At 42.4% G+C, this 18,401-nt stretch overlaps 1 protein-coding gene across 1 annotated transcript in view; it reads right to left on the reverse strand.

Moving 5' to 3' along the window:
* Nucleotides 1-8,296: 8,296 nt before the first annotated feature.
* The window catches only part of UBASH3B (ubiquitin associated and SH3 domain containing B), a 139,353-nt gene continuing 129,248 nt past the window's right edge, over nucleotides 8,297-18,401 (reverse strand). The window contains exons 12-14 of the mRNA XM_060017764.2: nucleotides 14,383-14,489; nucleotides 12,842-12,951; nucleotides 8,297-11,649 (exon numbers count right to left, since the gene is read on the reverse strand). Of these exons, the coding sequence (XP_059873747.1) occupies nucleotides 11,512-11,649; nucleotides 12,842-12,951; nucleotides 14,383-14,489 (355 nt within the window). The 3' untranslated portion in view covers nucleotides 8,297-11,511. The remainder of the gene's footprint in view (nucleotides 11,650-12,841; nucleotides 12,952-14,382; nucleotides 14,490-18,401) is intronic.

Genomic DNA, 18,401 nt, shown 5'->3' on the forward strand with positions numbered 1-18,401 from the left:
TTCTACTGTACAGCGAAGTGGAGTCCCTGTGCTATACAGCAGGTTCTCATTAGTTATCTATCTTATACATATTAGTGTATATATGTGTATATGTCTATCCCAGTCTCCCAATTCATCCCCCTTGTTTATTTTTGCCTTTATTGCTATTACTCTAGGAGATGGATCCAAAGAATATAGCTGTGATTATGTCAAAGAGTGTTTTGCCTATGTTTTCCTCTAAGATTTTTATAGTATCTGGTCTTACATTTAGGTATTTAACCCATTTTGAGTTGATTTTTGTATATGGTATTAGAGAATGTTCTAGTTTCATTCTTTTACATGTGGCTGTCCAGTTTTCCCAGCACCACTTACTGAAGAGACTGCCTTTTCTGCATTGTATATTCTTGCCTTCTTTGTCATAGATTAATTGACCATAAGTGTGTAGGTTTATTTCTGGGCTTTCTATCCTGTTTCATTGATCCATGCATCTGTTTTTGTGCCAGTACCATACTGTTTTGATTACTATAGCTTTGTTGTTTAGTCTGAAGATCATAGTTATTTTAAAAAATAGCTTTATTTAGATATAATTGACATAATGAATTGTCCATATTTAACATGTACAATTTGATAAATGTTGATATATGTATACACCCATAAAATCATCATTACAATCAAAATGGTGAACTGTCCATTGCCCCCTAAAGCTTCTTCCTGCCTACTGTAATCCTCTCCTTCCCTCTTTACCTTCCCTCTTCAGGCAACCACTGATCTACTTTCTGTCACCGTTCTTCCATTTGGCATGATTATTTTGAGGTTCATCTCAAAATAATTTGTCGAGGGTTTATTCCTTTCTGTGGCTGGGTAGTAGCACATGATATGAATTTACCACAGTTTGTCTGCCCATTCACCTGTAGATGGACTTCTGGTTGTTTACCATAGGATAGGGTTAAATAATTGTTTATTAAATTGAATCAGCTGTAGCACAACTTTAAATAAGGGGAACCTGGTGTGTTTCCACATCTGCTTTTTGTGATAATCTCCTAATTCAGAGAAAAAGCTCAAGGTTAGCAAGAGATGTTAAAGTAAATGCCGGTCCTTAGTTGGCACCTGGAGTGTACACTCAGGTGTGATACTCAGATTCTCTGTCCATCCCCCAGAGGCTGGGAGGCTGGGATGTGTCAGCTGGCTCCTTCTCTGAGAATTGCCTTCAGTGGGGAGAATCATTTTGCCCAAGTCACACCTCCTCCATGGGGTCCCTCCACGGGGCCCCATCGAGAGGGGCTGAAAGGTCCTGTGCCCTTGCTTCCAGGTGGAGCAGCTCTAAAGGGAAATGGTCCAGCTTCAGAGCTCCCCTTGGGATCAGGATTAGCTGAGACCTTTGTTGCCACAGCACCCCATTTCAGCAACTCTCTCCGCCCCATCTTGCTTCCTTCACAAGTGTTGTCCTGAGAGTGTGGCTATAAACTCCCGCACACAAGTCTCCATCTCAGCATCTGTTTTCCAGGGAAACTGACCCACAACAGCACCTGAAATAGGTTGTCAAATGAGTGAGTGAATGAAAGAATGAATGAATTCTCCATCTGAGATAGAAACACCGCTCTTTTTCTCTGAGCCTAGAAGGATGCTTGTCTTACAATTTTTTTCAGAGCATTAAAGATCTTACTTTATTATTATTATTATTTATTTATTTTTGGCTGTGTTGGGTCTTTGTTTCTGTGCGAGGGCTTTCTCCAGTTGTGGTGAGCGGGGGCCACTCTTCATCGCGGTGCACGGGCCTCTCACTGTCACGGCCTCTCCTGTTGTGGAGCACAGGCTCCAGACGTGCAAGCTCAGTAGTTGTGGCTCACGGGCTTAGTTGCTCCGCGGCATGTGGGATCTTCCCAGACCAGGGCTCGAACCCGTGTCTCCTGCATTGGCAGGCAGACTCCCAACCACTGCTCCACCAGGGAAGCCCAGATCTTACTTTAAATTGCCCTCTGGGAGATGATGAGTGTATCTTATTCACCCATGGATGTGCTATCAACTGGCTGCCAACCTTGAGAAATGCCACAGTAGTCCACTGGGCTCAGAAAGGACAAATGGTCCGTGGGGGAAATGCTGCAAGGCAGGCTCTGAGTGACATGCCCTTGTGGTTTTCATGGTCCTTCCCCCTCTCAACACCCCCACTTCAGCCTGCAGCCCACAGGGGGCTCAGCAGGGGAAGGGAGCAGTTTGTGCCTGCTTAGCAAGTGGAGGAAAAAGGTGAGGTCGGAGCATAGTGGTCAAGGAGTGACCTTCTACCTATTTTCTCATGGAAAAGTGTCTACTGACCGCGTTGTATGTGGGAGGTCTCATAGCTGATAGCCCATTTGTCACTTTGATCTGGGTTTCATGAAATCCCCATGGTATGTTTTCGTACTCATAGGAGGTAGCATTTGATGGGGTCGTGGTGTTGGGACAGATTTGAGAGAAATAAACATCATCACCCTGAGCAACCTAGGTTGTCAGGAAGAAAAAAAATTCTGAAAAGGAGATTTATCAAGTAGGTGAAAGATGGACTCTTTTAAGGGTCAGAAAGGATAGGGGATTTCCCCATGCAGAAAGAAGCCCCTGGGGTTTTTGTTGCAATGACAAGAGGGGCCTAAACTTTCTTCTTGACCTTTCATGGCTCCTGTGAAGAATCTGTGACCTTTCCCAAAGCCAGGGCCAGAGGTGGCCTGGCCTACATTTCCCAGCAGATGCAGGATGCCCAGTTCACACCTTGTCGGGATTCTCTGAGCACTGTTGTCAACTTACACAGAGTGGTTGGGGAGTTTGCAAACCAGAGCAGCAGCCTCTGTAACTAGTTATTGATTGAGAAAAGGGCTTCCTAGGAGCAGCAGAGCTTAGCGGGATGAATAAGGGGTGGTGGGGCAGACATACCCGGACTTGTCCACTGGGCCCTGTCACTAGCAGACCTGTCGTCTTGAGAAGAATACTTGTCTCTTGGTATCAGTGTCCTCATCTGTAAAATGGGAAGGATAATGACAGCATAGGGTGACTGGGAGGTATGAATCATACACATTATCCATCGTGCCCAGCACGGCGGCACATCCAAGATCCTCCGTAAATCTGCAGACCTCAAGGAGCGGGGCTGCCTCTTGTCCCCACAGGAACCACAGCAGGTGAGACGTTCCTGGAAAACGAAAGGGCCAGCTCAGCTTTTGTTCTTAAGGCTTCTGCCTACAACCTAATCAAATGGATCATTCTGAAAACAGAACTCAAGTAAGAGCTGATTTCAGAAGGAAATTGTGGTTTGGGGGAAGGTACCGCAGAAAAGCGATCTCCAGCTTCACATCTTAGCTCACAGATCTCCCAGGACAAGTGACTTCCCTTGGTGTCTTCATGTGCAAATGAGGGGGTTGGATGAGAGCAATTGTTTTCCAACTGTGTTCTGAAGAACCCATGTATCCCCCAGGTGCCTCAGGGTTCTTCAGTATTTTCCTTAAAATTTCTTTCAAAAATATTTCAAACTGTTTGTCCAGGCTCTGGAACCAGGCTGACATGGCTGGGATCTTAGCTCCAACAAATCCAGCCATGTGACTTTGGGCAGGTTGTAGAATCTAAGACTCAGCTTCCTCTTTTGTAAATTGGGAATAATAATAGTATCTTTAAAATAGGGTTGTTGAGAAGATTAAAGAGGTTTACGAGCTAAGCCCTCACTAAGTGCTGGCTGTCATTTTGCCACCTACTGGACATTACCAGCCTCTTCATTTGTTATACAGTAGGAATGGTTTCTGTGCTGGACTCTGGGCTTAGAACAAAATCCAAATGCTTCACCGTGGTCCACAACAGAGGCCGGCAAACTTTTTTGGTAAAGCGCCAAGAAGTAAATATTTCAGGCTTTGAGGGTCTTGTGTCCTCTTGTACTCACCTCTGCCCTTGTATCCAGGAAGCAGCTGTAAGCAATATGTCAATGAATGAGCATGGCCATGTGCCAATAAACTTTATTATAATTATAAAACTAAACTTAAAAAAACAAAAAAAACTTTATTATAGAGACTGGAATTTGGATTTCCTATAATTATTGAGTTGTGTCCTGACATAATATTCTTTTTTTTAAAATTGAAGTATAGCTGATTTACAGTGCTGTGACAAGCTCTGCTGTACAGCAAAGTGATTCAGTTTTACACATATAGACACATTCTTTTTTTAACACTCTTTTCCATTATGGTTTATCCCAGGAGACTGGATAGAGTTCCCTGTGCTATACAGTAGGACCTTATTGTTTATCCATTCTAAATGTAATAGTTTGCATCTACCAACCCCAAACTCCCAGTCCATCCCTCTCCCTCCCTTCCTCTCCCTTGGCAACCACAAGTCTGACCTCTATGTCTGTGAGTCTGTTTCTGTTTTGTAGATAGGTTCATTTGTGCCGTATTTTAGATTCCATATATGTGATACCATATGGTGTTTGTCTTTCTCTTTCTGAGTGACGTCACTTAGTATGATAATCTCTAGTTGCGTCCGTGTTGCTACAAGTGGCAATATCTTGTTTATTTATGGCTGAGTAGTGTTCCATTGTATATAGATATGTACACCACATCTTCTTTATCCACTCATCTGTCGATGGACATTTAGGTTGTTTCCATGTTTTGGCTGTTGTGAATAGTGCTAGTATGAACATAGGGGTGCTTGTATCTTTTTGCACAATATCCTTTTGATGTTTTTCGACCATTTAAAATTGTAAAAACGTCCTTAGCTTGTGGGCTGGACAAACACAGGGCTGTAGGCCAGATTCTGCAGAGCCCTGGTGTACAGGGCCCCGTGTTTCTGGGTCTGCCTTCCTCTCCTGACTCATTTCCCCCCACTTCCTGCCATGCTCATGAAGGTTTAGCCCGCTGACCCCCTTTGTTCTAACCCTTAGCTCCTTCCCACGTGGGGGCTTTTGCACTCATTCTGTCTCCCCAGGAGCCTCCTCATTTAGCTCTTCACCACAACCAGTTTCTACTCAAGCCTCCACTGCTGGCTTCATTGCCACTGCTCAGGTACACCAAAGCTGGCCATCCCATCTCAAGTAGCATCCCCCGCCCTGCATCCCTTCCAAATGTACTATCATATAACCCATTTTCCTCCTAAACAACATGGATCAACACCTGTAATTATTTTGTTTACTTGTGGATTCATTGTCTATCTCCAAAATTCATGAAAGCAGGGACCTTGTTGTTTTTTTTTTTTTGCGGTACGCGGGCCTCTCACCGTTTTGGCCTCTCCCGTTGCGGAGCACAGGCTCCGGATGCGCAGGCCCAGCGGCCATGGCTTACAGGCCCAGCCGCTCCACAGCATGTGGGATCTTCCCGGACCGGGGCACGAACCCGTGTCCCCTGCATCGGCGGGCGGACTCCCAACCACTGCGCCACCAGGGAAGCCCCGGGACCTTGCTTTTTGATTTGCCGCTGTACCTCCACCTGCCACCTGCTAGGAACGTAGCATTCAATCAGTGTTGTAGAATGAAGGATGAGTCCACAACCTTAAGATCTTAGTATCTTAATTTCTCTCATACGAGTTAATAATACCTGATCTCCTTACCTTGAAAAATTGTTTTGAGGATCAAATGAGAATGTGCTTTTAAAACTATAAACAATTATACTTGGGGAAGGTGGTAAAATCATTAGGGCAGCCTCTTAGACAAATCACAGAATTCAACAAACACCCCAACTTTTACCATTCTCCTCTTACTACAGAAGCTAAATTATGGGGCAAATAGTAAAGTGACACCAGTATGAATGAGGCTGTTTTATTCCTTGTCCCTGATATTCCCCATAGACAAGAGGAATGGCTAGATGAGTGATTTTATCTTGGCCTTAGCAAAAGCGATTTAGTTATCAGCATGTAGTATCTTTTTATTATTAGCATGTAGTATTAGGTATTTTATATTATCCTATTTGATGCTCATAAGCATGCTATAAAAAATCATTATGCACCCATTTTTCCAGGTGAAATGAGTTTAGGGGATCTAGGAAGTAGCTGAGCCAGGATCAGAACATGGCTCTATCTGACTCTGGAATTAGGGGTTCCTCTCTGGTACAATATCAAGTTCCTCTTCAGTGATACAAAGACTTTCTGAATTGTCCCATCAATACAATGACAACCAGCAAGCTACATAAACCTCGGCATCCTTTCATGGTCAGGAGCAAGCCATCTGGGTTTTACATGTTTATTTTGGGCAAAATGACGCATTCTCTTTCTTTCGAAGGAAAACTGCTTTTTGGTCCTCAAACAACTTTCCAAAAAAAAAAAAAACCAAACATTTTTGCTTATTTAAGCTTAAACAGATCCAAAGCACAATGATTCGTTTTCTTTGGATGTGCAGGCAGCCTGTACGTATATCACAAAAGGGCAAAATGAGCTTGGGAAACTGTCAAGCACAGAACAGCTGAGAACCAGCCACAAGGCTAACCACAGCTTGGTCTTTTGTCAGATCTGAGCATTAGCTGTTAAGTTTCCTCAGTAAGTAAACCCTGCAAGGGTAGTAGCCAGTTGTGCCAATGAAAATGTGTGTTCATGTTCTCGGTATACATTTGCATACATGGCTTATTTTAAAACCTATTAGCTTAACATATCATTACTTCAGAAATGGGGTCTATGGCTTTTAGTAGTGTGGAACCCAGTTTGAACTGGAATTGTCCTCTCTCTGACCCAAATTCTTTCTCTATGCATCATTCCTGGTACACCTCCTCCGGGTGGGTAGTGGTGAGGGATGAAGCCTCGCACGTGGGGCAGAGGAAGCGTTTTGGAGCTCGCTCTTTCATTCCTGGGTGGGTTTTCACCTCTCCAGCCAGGATGGCTCAGAGAGATGCCCAACCAGAAGGGAGCAGAGGCCCACAGTGCTGCCGGAGCCTCCTCTCATTTCCTTGAGCAGCAAGTGCCCCTCTGAGGGAAGGATCCCACTCTTAATGGACATTTATGAAATAATAATGACCACAGCAACGTCTGAGGACATGATAGGAGTCGAGACCACTCAGTGTAATATGAGATCGCTCTGGATCGACTGAGGACACAGTTTCTCTTTATTAAATCATCTAGGAACCACTTAAATGGAGCTGCTCATGGAATGGAATGAACTAATTACAATGGTGCCAGAGCTGTATGGAGAAGAACACGCAGCCAGGAAAAGCACAGATGCCACAGGTACTTTACAAGGAATTTGGCGACACAATTAGGTGTGGTTTCCTCTTTTATAATTACAAACCCTTTTCACCAAATAAATATGCCTGAATCACATAGAAAAATGATACATAGCCTTATAAATGAGAAAGAAACCAATACACCTCCCCAAACAGGTTTAAAATGGTCTATGTGTAACCAAAATGCTTCAGGATGGTGTTCCCAATCTTGCGTGGCAATCAAAGAAAGAACCAGTACATATTTCCCATTATACATACATATGTATCCTGTACAGAGTCCAAGAATAGTTGAGCAGCTGCAAAAATTCCGATTTCTGTGTGAGTAATGGCAGCTAAATGGTGCGGTGTAAAACATTTGTAAGAACTGATGGTGTATTAAGTTCTGACTATTCATCATCATAATTTGAAGCTTACACACACGGAACAAAATAGTATATGTATTTAAAACCAAGTGATTTCCTCTGCATTTAGAGGCGACTTTTCCCCCTTCCCTTGAATTTCTGTTACAGCTAGTCACTTCCCTAGGAAAATTCAATATGTTGCGGTACGAAAGCGAAGCAAACCCAAAGTGAATCCTATGTTTAAACATGAAAAGCATCTGCCGTCACCTAACAAAATATCCCCCCATCACCTTAGTAAAGTGAATATTCACCTAAAATAGATATTAAGTCGCTCTTTTCCCTTCCCTCCTCCGCCCGATCTCATCCCTCATGGCGAGGCAGCAAGACTGGCGTCTCTGAGTTCTCACACGTGTGCAGGACTACAATTTAAATGCAAATAACCCTGCGCCTCATTATCTGAGAAGTTGGTGCAGCCGGGCCAGTTGTGACTGTGCCTGCGAAAGTTAAAGGAGGCTCATCTGTATTCCAACACACGCGTGACTTAGAGTAAATTCAAAAGAGCAATTCATCACTGCTTTCAAATTAGACACCGGAGCGGCAGAGTGCCTAGGTTACGAGGAATACCTCCCTTACCACCCAGGGATGCCTTTCTACAAAGGCAACGAGATAGGAACCTCTCTGCAGTTCTTCAGTCAGTCCCCAGTGACACTAGGTAATTGAAATAAGAGACTTGATTTAATACGGACACAGCTAGTTGAGTGGAAAAGATACATTTATGGTAATGCTAAGCACAACTGAATGACAATCTATAGGCATTCCAAATTCCACTGACAGGAAAATGACCACAGCAGCCTAAGATGCAAGAAAAGGATCAACAATGATTTACCAAACTGACATCACTCCAGAAGATATTTTTTATTTTTTATTATTTTCATTTTTTGCAAAATTGTCTTTCAAATATAAGGTTACTTTAAAAGAATTCTTTGGTTAAAGTATAATTAAAATAAAAACTAGAGACTCCCCCAAGCCTTTCAATACAGGGTGAAAAATACCCCCCTCTTTCAGCCATCAGATGGCCATTTAATCAGCCATTCAGATTCTATGAATCTAAATGTAATGGAAAACACTGTATTCTGAACTCCTTGCTGGGGTGAAGCAATAAGCTCCCAGCTACCATTGCAGTGATGGAGAGGGAGCCTGGGAAAATGAAACCCCCAGCTTGTGCATTAAAATGTGCCAATTATTCTAGTCCACAAAGGAATAGACGTGGCATTTTAAAATCACTGAAACCAAAGTCTATCTGTGAATAATACTGAGCCATTAGCGGGTTGGTGTGGCACACTTGTGCAGGCAGCAGACTGTTTTGGACTTTCAATCCCAGATTAAATCCTTTAGTTAATTTTATCTCAGTTTAATTCAGATAACTTTCAACATTAAAAAAAAAAAATTTCCTCTCTACAGGAAACCATTTGCTTCTTCCAATCTGGCATTTCCTTCCTTTCTCCCTTGCTTCCTTCCCCCTCCCCCTCCCTTCTACCTTCCTTCTTTCTCCTAGCCCCCCAAAACATTTAACAAGCAGCAGCCTCAGTTCAAAAGAAACCAGCCTGAACTTCGAGTTGTAATAGCAATTTAGAATCTTTAAATGGATATGAAATCATGTAATACAGTTGTCTCTTCCTTTTATTACACATAGATTCAACACAATTTCCAAAGAATTTCTCAACTGGAGTCCAAGTTTAGTTTTTTAATTAGGTAAATGTGAAAAGAGAATTTCATGATAATTCAGATCATTCAGGCCATTTTGATCAACAATCTGGATAAAGCAGAGGAATAAACTCTTTGACTCAAGGTTTTCCACCCTAAATTATTCAGAAGATTATTTCAGATCTTTGCCTTCCTTTGCTCACACAGATGATGGCCTAAGGCTTTGTCCATATTGGACTAAGGACACTGGACCGTAGCCCAGCTAAACCAATCTATCAGGTCATCAAAGGCTTAAGATCATGGAGAAGGAGAGAGGGATAACCTGTTCTGAACTTTGTTCTATACAAGTACAGACCCTGTCCAGAACACACCGCTACAATTTTCAAGGAAATCGAATATGAGATGTTCGCGCATTATTCTGAGCATTGAAAGTCCATGAAAATTTGTGGAGAATCTAATAAACATTATAGATCTGATTACAGTGGATTCACCTAATTACAGATAAAAGAATGACTGGCAGTGACATTGCATTGGCCATACTGTGACTTTTCTCTTAAAACCTTTAATATGAGTATTTCCCCCAGTTTAAGATGAAAACTTTTATATTAATCAATCATGTCAGCACAGAGTTATTTCTAGACCCAGAAGCTGGATCAGTGTTTGTGCAATGCTGGAAGAAATCAAGATTTGTTTCTTAAAATATAAAATTCATGACATATTTCTCTAAGTGACTTAAAAAAAAAACTCAACAATAATCCTCTTGCAGATTAACATACATAGCCAGCATCCTTTCACTTCCTCTTCTTTTCAAGGATCATCAAATTCTAGTTTCAAATAGGGGCATAGATCTATTTTTATATCCCATATGTTTTCTCCTTTGGGTTCTGAAGCTTGTTTAATGCTACAATGTATACTGACTTGTTTTACATGAATGTTCTCTTTAAATTGCTGAGATTTCATTTTGCGCATATATTCTAGAGTGAACTATACCATGCCAGACCATTGTCTGCTGCCGTCAACAGTCAGCTAGTCACACAATTAACTAGACATTGATAACTGTTTTCGTTTGACTGTCATTTGTTTTTCTTTTAAATAAACTCCCTCTAAATTCAGGAAGCAAGTGTGACGAGATACCACAGGATGTGGCTCTCCCAACTTTCCTTAAGTAGCCCTACCTACCTCTTTTAAATTACCATAGCAAAACAAACAAACAAATAAAAACGACAGCACAAGCAGCAGTGCAGTCGTGACTGTCATCATTTAAGTTAGTTCCCTGACTTCATAATACATCTCTGGATGTAACTGATGCATTTGTGGGTGTTCTGTTATGGTTGACATGTACTGTAAGCGTACAATGACCTGACCCTTGGTATGGTTTGTAACGACGTCCATATTGCACAAGAATGAGCTTCTTGCTGACTCCAAGAATGTATTTCACATACATCTGAAAATGTCAACATCCTTAACCAGTTAACATGGTCTAGACTCTCGGGGCGAAGACGAGCGAATCACGGTGATTCAGAAGTCCTGTGGCTCGTTAGGCTGTGACACGAGGAACTCCTTTGATATATTTGGCAAGTTCGTTGCTCCTACAATTGAATACTTCACACATTTATCTTATCTTCCTCCTGAGTATCCAAAAGTGCTTTTGGAGAGTAAAAATGCTGTCTCCCCGTTTCACAGATAGATAGAAGCAAGGGGGGTAGGACAGTAGCACAAAGCTGTAGTCAGCTTTTCTCTAGAGAAAATGTGATGTGGTGGTACCAGGGTGAAGGTTAGAGTCCTCCGGCAGATGGCCTGAGCCAGCAGCACTAGTGTGTGTGTGGGTCATACTGAGGGTAGAAATTGATGGGCAACCGCATGTTTTCTAATCACCTTAAAAGAATTCTGCAGCTTGGTTTTAACTGGAACATGGAGTTACAAAGAAAAGAAAAGCCCATCACTGGACTGGTAGCTTGGTGTCCCTCCAGCTGGATTCTCCTGCATCTTTCCTCAGAGTGGGCTGGCAGCTCTCTTTGGGAGGACCCAGGCTCCTTAGCACAGATGGAAGGGAGGAAACATCCTCTGCTGTAGCAGGTGCCCCTGTATAGGAAGACAATTCTTGAAAGCCTTGTTAGCGAGGCAAGAGTCCAGGGAGAATGAATTTTTTTTCCCTGAATCAAGTCTTTCTCTCCTTGACATGGTCTCATCCTAAGAACATTAAAGCCTGAAAGGAAATATGCTAAATGATTCTGAGCTGTCCACTTAGGATGTGGTGCAGACTTTCCCACTGTTACTAAGTACACGAAAAGACACTCTCCCAAAGTCTTCCTCACATCTTTTCTTCTTGTTCGCTCGTGCGGTTATTCTTGCAGCAGGGTCTCTCTCCAGTTGAAGCCCCCAGTTGGTCCATGGGTAAGAGGGAGGATTGGTGGGTCTGTCAGCTGCCAGATTCCAGTTTCTCCTAATTCTTCACAGGAACAAAACCCCAAGTAGGGGATCTGAAGTAAGATAGTAAAGAAAGGGAAAACAGGTTGAGTGCTCTAACTTTTACCTAGACGAAGGAAAATTCAAAGGAATGAATAAGGGCTTTGTAGGCAAGCATCCCCTCCAAAATATTGAAAATGAAATGGAGAGAACTGATACATTAGAAGGAAGAGTATTTACAACGCAAGAGGATTCTTTGGAAGGATTCATTACATGGTGAGCGCTTCTAGTGCAATTCTTTATAGATGGTTTCTATATAGCACGGGAGGAAAAAAAGGAACTCATGTATAAAGCTAAGGTGCTAGGAGTTCATTCCTAATTACAAGTCAAGCTGAAAACGCAGCTCAAACCTTTCTGAAATTATACTTGGACAATGGGAAAGATGAATCAAGTTTTAAGAATTTGTTTTATCCTGCTTTTTCTTGCATTTTTTGGCATGTGTGTCTAACACATTCAGAGCTGAAGCTGTGTGCCCTTCCTAACTTCAGTAGGCATGGCATTTCAAAACGTACTTGTGCGTGTGTCCAGAGTTGCATTTATGAACAAGACAAAAATCTCTGCCCTCAGGCAGCTTACAGACTAATGGGAAGGACAGACACGTAAGTAAGTTTTTAAAAAATGAGAAAAGAGTTGCCGTCGAGTTTGAACCAGGTTCTCTGGGGATAGTTACGGGAAGCATATAACTCAGCCTGGAGGGAAGTGTATGTGGGAGGGTGGCTGACGGGAAAACCTCTTCCACAGGCATGAGAAGGAAGAATCCAGATGTGTTGGTCAGCCTGGTGGGTTTTCTGTCTCGCTGCCTTGTTCCTGGGTTTGCCTTGCAGCCTCCTCATTTTGAATCACTGCTTCCTTTGGCCTATCCGCCAGGACCTCTCTTCCAGCTGAGCTATCAGATGCTGTGTTTTGGCCCACAAACCTCCTCCGTATCCGTTCCACGGTCCCACAGGGAAATCCAGACAATTTGCTTATGATTCTTAGCTACTTCTTAAGTTTTAGCTCTTAGAAGCTAGAAGTAGCTCAAACACATCTTTTTCTCTTACCCAAGGCCTGATAAAGCGCCTTAAACAGAGCCCCATTCAATACATCTTGGTTGAATAAACCAATAAATGTACCTTCCCAGCTCCAAAGAACTTCGCTATCAGCCAGCACTGAACCATTCTGAAGCTCCGAGGCCCCACAGGCCCCTGAAATGCAAGCAGGAATTACCTTTCGGACCATTTGCACAAAGTCCTTGGAGTTCTGAGGTGACAGGCCCTGAAGCTGGCAGGTACACGCTTCAAGGGAAGATGCGTGGGCCACAATCAGGATGTTATTTCCTGGGGGCAAAAAAGCAAGGACTGAAAAGACTGTTTCTATAAAGACATATGTAAACCTTGTAATAAGTACTGAAGCCAAGTGTTCCAGGGAGAGGCAAACGTTTTCGAGAAGGAGACAATTCGGCCAAAAGCAAGATTTTGAAAACGCTTTGTATTGTTAAGGCAGCCTAATGTCATTAAAAACAAAAAACAAACAAACAAAAACAACAGAAAAACCCAACAACAAACCTACTTTTAATCTTAAAGTAATTAGATTCACAGAAGGTAACAAATACATATTTTACATATGAAATATACGTGTGTATATTTTATATATACTATATACACATATTATATAATATGTATATACATTACACATATACATACATATATATACAATATGTATCTTGCATATATACTATACACACACACACTAGGTAGGTCCCATGCACCCTTCACACAGCCTCTCTGATAGTAACATCTTGCCTAAGGTATACTATCAACACTAGGAAATGAACACTGGTATAATCCACACAGCCTATTCGGATTTCACCAGCTTTAGCCAAGTCTATCACATGTGGAGCTTTTGGGAACCATCACCTCAATCAAGGTACAAAACTGTTCTATGTCTACAGGCCTCTCTGCTATTCTAATATATTATAGTTTTTGATGTTGCCATTGTAGAGCTGTGAGCACTTGAGACTTTCTGGTTGATAGAACAAGCTGAGTTTCTTTGCAGTGGGGATGGGTGGTACCACAGGGGTGGTCATGAAGTGAGTGGCTTACAAGTGATAACTGGAAGGCGGGAACCATCCATAATACTGTTGACCTGGGCTACCCACTGTTAACTTTCTGGTGTACGTAAATCCGGCCTTTGCTCTATGAAGATAAATATTTTAACTTTTAGTGGGGGATGGGAACGTGCAGACTCTCTTATAATCTGCCCTTTCTACTACAAATATTACAGTCCTACACATCATTAAATATTTGAGTTCAATGATTATAAGATTCAGTGGCAGACCTGAGTCGTACAGCACACTGCTCTTGGTTGGTGGTAGTAGTGACGGTAGGTATATTTGTGTCAGTGTGTTTGTGTGTAGGCGTCCATGCTCCTGGATCAAATTAGAGGCAAAACAGTGTGATGGTAAAGAATTTCTGGCAACTGTAATAGGGAACCTCCTTCAGAGAGTGGAAGATAAATAGCTGAAATGCAGAATTCTGTTATTTCATAGAGTAACTAAGTCTGATGTATTTCCACGGAATATCTACCATTTGAGGTACTCAAGAGAATAGTACAAATTTAACATGAAAGTATCTATAAGAGAGTCTGGAAATATTTTTCTTTCCTACTAAGCAAGTCTGTCAAAGCACGTTGAACCATCTTGAATAGCCAATTAACCATGGTGGAAAAATGATCACAGATTTAACTATGGAGTCCAAAATAATACCTACCTTTACTTTTACATTCACTTATTATTTCCTTTGTTACTTGGAAACTTCTACTGATATAGGTGTCATAGGATTCTGAAACCACTAATTTGCTGACTGGAATGTGAGGTCTGCAATAGAAAAATGAACAAAGGCATCGAAAACATTTTGATCCCAAGACAAAGCAACTGACATTACTCTAAGTTTTAGTTCAAGACCTTTCTAAAGTTCCCATATTTCTGTTTATCCATTTCCCTAGAAAGGATGGAGGCGCAGGGAAGAGTATTTCAACTATGTAGAAGTGGGGTCCTAATATGCAGAATGTACAGAAATAAAGGCCATGTGCGCATGGTGTCAAAGTGACCAGCTGAAAAATGAAACATTCAGTTCAGGCTTCCCTTGCAGGATATCTCATAGCAGTTTGACTAATTTTACTGACAGTCAGTCCCAGGTCACATGAATAAGAGGAAGCCAAGCAGAGGTTAGATCGCTTTATCTATTTAAATCACCAGAGATTTCCCAAGCCTCTAGTAGGCTTGCACACGATAAGCAGTAAGGGTAAGTTTTACTTCATCTTTTTCCAGTTTTATTGGGATTTCATTGATGTATAACATGGTGTAAGTTTAAGGGTGTACAAGGTATTGATTTGATACATTTATACATTGCAAAATGATGACCACCATAGTCTTAGCTAACACCTCCATTATGTCACATTTTCTTTTTGGTGGTGAGAACATTGAAGCTTTACTCTCTCATCAGCTTTCAAGAATATAATACAGTATTGTTAACTATAATCACAATGCTGTACATTAGATCCCCAGAATGTATTCAGCTTTTAACTGTAAGTCTGTAGCCCTTTGACCAGTCTCTCCCTATTTCCGCCTCCCCACGGTCCCATGGGTGTCCATGCTACTCTACTGTCTGTTTCTCTGAGCTTGGCTTTTTTAGATTCACATGTAAGTGATATTATGTGGAGATATCTCTCTGAGATCTTGTTTTCATTTCCTTTGGATATACCCCAGAAGTGGGATTGCTGGATCATACGGTAGTTCTATTGTTAATTTTTTGTGGACCCTCCATAGTGTTTCCGTAGTGGTTGTACCCGTTTACATTCCCACCAACAGTGCACAAGGATCCCTTTTCTCAGTAGAACTACCACATGACCCAGCAATCGCACTACTGGGCCTATACCCTGAGAAAACCATAATTCAAAAGGAGACGTGCGGGCTTCCCTGGTGGTGCAGTGGTTAAGAATCCGCCTGCCAATGCAGGGGACACAGGTTCGAGCCCTGGTCCAGGAAGATCCCACATGCCACGGAGCAACTAAGCCCATGCGCCACAACTACTGAGCCTGTGCTCTAGAGCTTGTGAGCTACAACTACTGAGCCTGCATGCTGCAACTACTGAGCCCGCATCTTGCAACTACTGAAGCCTGTATGCCTAGAGCCCGTGCTCTGCAACGAGAAGCCACTGCAATGAGAAGCATGTGCACCGTAACCAAGAGTAGCCCCCGCTCGCCGCAACTAGAGAAAGCCTGCATGCAGCAATGAAGACCCAACACAGCCAAGAATAATAAAATAAATTTTAGAAAAGATCCTGCTGTGATTTACGTCAAAGAGTGTTCTGCCTATGTTCTTCTCTAAGAGTTTTATAGCGTCCGGCCTTACATTTAGGTCCTTGATCCATTTTGAGTTTTTGTGCACAATTGACTTCTGTATGTTGATTTTGTATCCTGCAACTTTGCTGAATTTGATTAGTTTTGACAGTTCTAGGATTTTCTGAGTCTTTAGGATTTCCTATATATAAGATCATGTCATCTGCAAACAAAGGGAGTTTCACTTCTTCTCTTCCAGTTTGGATGCCTTTTATTTATTTATCTTGCCTAATTGCTCTGGCTAGAACTTCCAGAACTATGTTGAATAGCAGTGGTGAGAGTGGCCATGCTTGTCTTGTTCCTGATCTTAGAGGAAAAGCTTTCAACCTTTCACCGTTGAGTATGATGTTAGCTGTGGACTTGCCATAAATTGCCTTTATTATGTTTAGATATGTTCCTTCTATACCCAATCTGTTGAACAATTTTTATCATGAAGAGGATGGTGTATATTGTCAAATGCTTTTTCTGCATCTACTGAGATGATCATATAATTTTTATCATCTTTTTTCTAAATAAATACACCACAATAAATGTGGTGTATCACATTTATTGATTTTTGTATGTTGCTCCACCCTTGCAACCCAGGGATGAATCCCACTTGATCATGGTGTACGATCCTTTTGATGTGCTGTGGAATTTGGTTTGCTAATATTTTGTTGAGAATATTGGCCTGTAGTTCTCTTTTCCTGTAGTATTCTTATCTGGCTTTGGTATCAGGGTAATGCTGGTCTCATAAAATGAAATAGGGAGTTGTAAGGATAGGTTTTTAAAGGAGATATTAGGTCCATTGGACTTGTGAGCTAATAACGCTTCACCAGCCTTTCCTTTTCTTTCTTAGTTTGAACACAGACCACATACCTGGCAGTTGGAGAAGTCCAGGGAACATAAAGATGAAGAAAACCCAATTTCTATGTTTGAGGAGCTCTCTGTGTGTGGTTGGGGTGAGTAAGCTATTGATGTAAATGATAATTATGACACAATGTACAAACGCATATACGACGATGGTCAAAGCAGGGCCCTCCGATCCTGGTGACCCTGAATGTCTTCAATCCCAGCCACTTCTGTCTTGCACCTTCCTTTGCTATTTAGTTTTCTGGTCTATGAGGTGTTTACCTTGTTTTTTTGAGTACAACTGTGTCATATTTTCTTATTTTGTCTTTCACTGTTGGTATTTAGTGCATGGAGGTGCTAGTGAGTTCTCAAAGTGAATTCTCATGGCATCTGCATCAGAATACATTGCTGCTGCTGCTGCTACTAAGATTTACTGAGAGGTTCCCGTGTGTCAGGCTCTGCGCAAAGCGCCCTACTTGCATCCTTTGAACCTAGCCCACCTAGCAACACTTTTGCAAATTCTGAGTTTATGGATGACAAAACTAAGGCTTAGAAAGGCTACAGCTGACTTGCCTTTGCTTACATCATTAGCAACTCTTAGAGCCCGGATTTGAACCTGTGTCTGAGATTAATACCTATAAAGTTATCCTTCACCCTGGATGGCTTCTGATAGTGCCCTCCTCAAAGCTGCCCTTCTGTGCACTTGGGTTTACTGTCTGGAGAGGAAGGATGCTGTTCCTTTTGAAGGTAACTTGCCTTCATCTAAATAACATTCTCTCTGCAAGCATACTCTTTCTCCTAGAAAACAACCTTCTGAATCCTACAACACCCTGGGTGACAGGGAGAAACACGAATCCCCACTCGTTAGGGATATGCCTCCTTGTTCTAGAGCAAACCCTTTCTTCCCATCCCTACTTCTCTTCCAGTTCCATTACCATTTACATCACCTGGTTTCCCAGGACCCCTCCCCCAACACACACACATAACACACACACTGTGACAAAAGGCCTCTTTGGTTCAGGGAGTCACGGCAGGGGTGAAACCACACTGTAATGTACAAGATTTGCGGAAGTGAAGAGTCGGTAGATGCCAGACTCCAGTTCCTCCTGATCAGTTCTTGCCTTGAAGGTGAACCTATGAATGGCTTCCACGTTTGAACGAGCCCTGACGGGGACGGGACAGTCAAAGCTTTCCCACTCTTGTCAGCAGTATCCTGCTTCTGACAGGACCCCTGTACTATTCTGGGACTCAGGTGGGCCTCCAACCACCAACTAGACCTGGCCCCCAGAGCTCTGGGTACACAGGTAGTACCCTTGGGATAGTATTCTCCCGTGTATACTCTCCTCTCCCCAGCCTACTTTGGTCCAGACTATAGAGCAGGCTTCTGCCCTGAGTCCCACACCAAAGTTTGATTTGTTGTCTCTCTCATACTCCAGATCCATGGCTCCCCCTCCCCTTTGCCCTGCCTCCCCCAGTCAGGGTCCTGTTCTGAAGCCTCATGCAGCCGGTGTGTATTTTGTTTTTTCTGTCTTGCTCCTTCCCGCCTAGCTCCACTGGG

This window comes from Delphinus delphis, chromosome 8 (assembly GCF_949987515.2).
Source record: "Delphinus delphis chromosome 8, mDelDel1.2, whole genome shotgun sequence".
Taxonomy (NCBI): Eukaryota; Metazoa; Chordata; class Mammalia; order Artiodactyla; family Delphinidae; genus Delphinus; species Delphinus delphis.